Raw genomic sequence first — 2,640 nt, 5'->3', positions numbered from 1 at the left:
CTTTGACTCCGTAACTGTTACTGTCATGTCGGACGAGGGTACGCCGGTTAAATTCAGATACAGAAAGTGTATAGTGCGATTACATTTTAGGCCTCGCAAGACTTCGCCACGGTAAAAATGATGTCTCAAAGAGTTTACGGCGATCCCGCCTTGTACGCCCGGTACTATGTAGCTCAAGCAGGGCATGGCTTAGAGGGGTTCCGCGGTGATGAATACATGTACGGCGCCGGTCTCGGTGGTCTGCTTAGAAGTCTTTTTAGAAGAGCAGTACCGCTTTTCAGAAAAGGCCTAGAACTAGTCAAACCGCATGTAAAAACAGCTGTAAGAAACATTGCTAAAGACGCTATCACGAGTATGTCTATGGCCGTAGTGGACAGATTGAATCGCACCTCTAAAAACAATCAAGAGGGCGACGGACTAATCTACGTAACCACAAAATCGCGTAAAAGAAAAAGAGAAAGAAACTCTTTACCACGAGCGAAAAGACCCCGCTCACCGCGATTCCCGCAGCGCCTCATGAATAACACCGCTCAACGTAAATCGAGTTTGCGTCAGAAGTCCGCAAGACGCCTCATGAGTGACATCTTCTAATAACAGGTCATGGCGTTTATTCACGATGCGTCATTAGAGTGCGCTAAAAGCGAACTGGATATCTTTACCGTGCCTCCCACGCAGACTAGCGTCGAAAAATCGTTTTTTGTCGAGGTGCAACCCATCGCCGCTCTAGCCGATAACGCACCCCTGGAATTTTTCGTATCAGGAAGCGGAGAATATTATTACGATTTAAATAATACGCTCTTGAACGTCCAGTGCCGCATCCTGAAACAGGACTGTACGGTTCTTGCTGCCGGCACGCGTGTGGGACTTATTAATTACCCCATAGCCACACTTTTCAATCAGGTGGACATTACTCTGGGGGACCATTTGATTTCACAATCTGATAACCTTTATAGTTACCGGGCCTACATTGAAACGCTTTTAAACTACAGTACGCAAGCATTGAGATCGCAATTTACAGCGGGGTTATTCTATAAAGACACTGCAGGCCATCACCAGATCACCGTACTCGATGGCGAAAATCAAAATTATGGGTTCGCCCGCAGAGCCCACGCAACCCGTCTCTCAAGGCCTGTGGAACTCGTGGGCCCGATCTTCGGTGACATTTTTAATCAACCGAAACTCATTTTGAAAGGTCTAGATCTTAAGATCAAGTTATCAAGAAATAAGGACTCATTTTGTCTTATGACTCCTGAACAGGAACAGTTTAAGGTTCAGATCGTGAACGCAGCCCTCTACGTAAAGAGAGTACAAGTCTCTCCAGCCGTCAGGATCGGTCACAGCCAAGCTCTTCTATCAAGCCCCGCTAAATACGCTCTAGACAGGGCCTGTTTCAAAGTCTATAGCATCCCTGGAGGAACGAGAAATCGTAATCATGAAATTCTTTTTCTGGGCCAGATACCAAAAACGGTGATTCTTTGCTTTATGGACAACGAGGCCTTCAGCGGCAGTTACCAGAAAAATCCACTTTGCTTTCACCATTATAGGAACAACCACGCTGCTCTGTATTTGGACGGACAGCAGATCCCCGCCAAGCCGTTTCACCCTAATTTTGACGCTGAACATGCTGTGAGGGAATATATGGCTCTCGTTCACATCTCCGGAAAACAAAAAGCCGACGCAGGATTAAGCATAGACCGTGATGATTTTATGAGCGGCTACACTTTCTTCGCGTTCGATTTGTCGCCGGATCAGGAACCGAGTGCTCAATTTTCGCTCATTAAAACGGGTAACCTACGGGCCGAAATTCATTTTGCGGATGCCACACCACACATGGTGAATATGATCGTTTATGCTGTCAACACGGCTGTACTGGAGATTAACCAACGTCGAGAAGTCCTATACGACTTTAATTAAACTTTTGGGACTCCACAGTGGATTTCGTTTATAATGAATACTATGCAACTGTCATGCATTTTGAGCCGAAATCCCGTTACTCGGAGTATGTTTGGCGGGGTATTTCCCTGCGACCTCTTACCACGCCATATTATAAGGTATAGACCTAGAGCCTATATCGTCAACACAGATTCTTCGGAAGAGCCCGGTACGCATTGGCTACTCATTATTCTATGCAGGAACAAATCCTTATTTTTTGACAGTTTCGAGTTACAAACTGACGCCGCCGTATTTCCGAATACGATTATACAATTTTTAAGAAGAAACACCACGACGTATTGCTATCAGAACCGCCAGCTGCAAGACTCTATGTCGAGTTTTTGCGGACAGTTTTGTATTTACGTGTTGTATCACGTCGCTGCGGGAATAACATTGAAGCGATTACTGAAAAACTTTACAAATGATTTAAAACATATGATCGTCTAGTAGATGCATTTGTACAAAATCTTTCTAACTCTATCACGATTTTACGTACGCCATTATGCGATTATAATCAGGTTTGCAAACCGCCCTGCGAAACATGATCTTGCTCTATTTCTGCTATAGAACTAATGTGGTTTTATAACGATATTTCCTTTTTGTAATGTGTACTAAAAATGTTTATATCTTAGTATTTCTTGTTCAATAAATCATTCAATCTATTTTGCTGTGCCAGTTAAAATTAACCCTGGGACTGCTTTTTCTCAC

The 2,640-nt window shown here is 44.2% G+C and overlaps 1 protein-coding gene across 1 annotated transcript; it reads left to right on the top strand.

Annotated features, from left to right (window-relative positions):
* Positions 1-600: 600 nt before the first annotated feature.
* On the top strand, positions 601-1,914 carry LOC141167254 (uncharacterized protein F54H12.2-like). The gene has a single exon (XM_073654691.1). The coding sequence runs from the start codon at positions 601-603 to the stop codon at positions 1,912-1,914; it is 1,314 nt and encodes a 437-aa protein (XP_073510792.1).
* Positions 1,915-2,640: the final 726 nt, after the last annotated feature.

The sequence above is a fragment of the Phyllobates terribilis genome, unplaced genomic scaffold, assembly GCF_046119375.1.
Source record: "Phyllobates terribilis strain yellow unplaced genomic scaffold, ASM4611937v1 Scaffold_11__3_contigs__length_659146591, whole genome shotgun sequence".
Lineage (NCBI taxonomy): Eukaryota > Metazoa > Chordata > Amphibia > Anura > Dendrobatidae > Phyllobates > Phyllobates terribilis.
The sequence above is the reverse complement of the archived record's forward strand: the minus strand, read 5'-3'. Positions and strand labels throughout refer to the sequence as shown.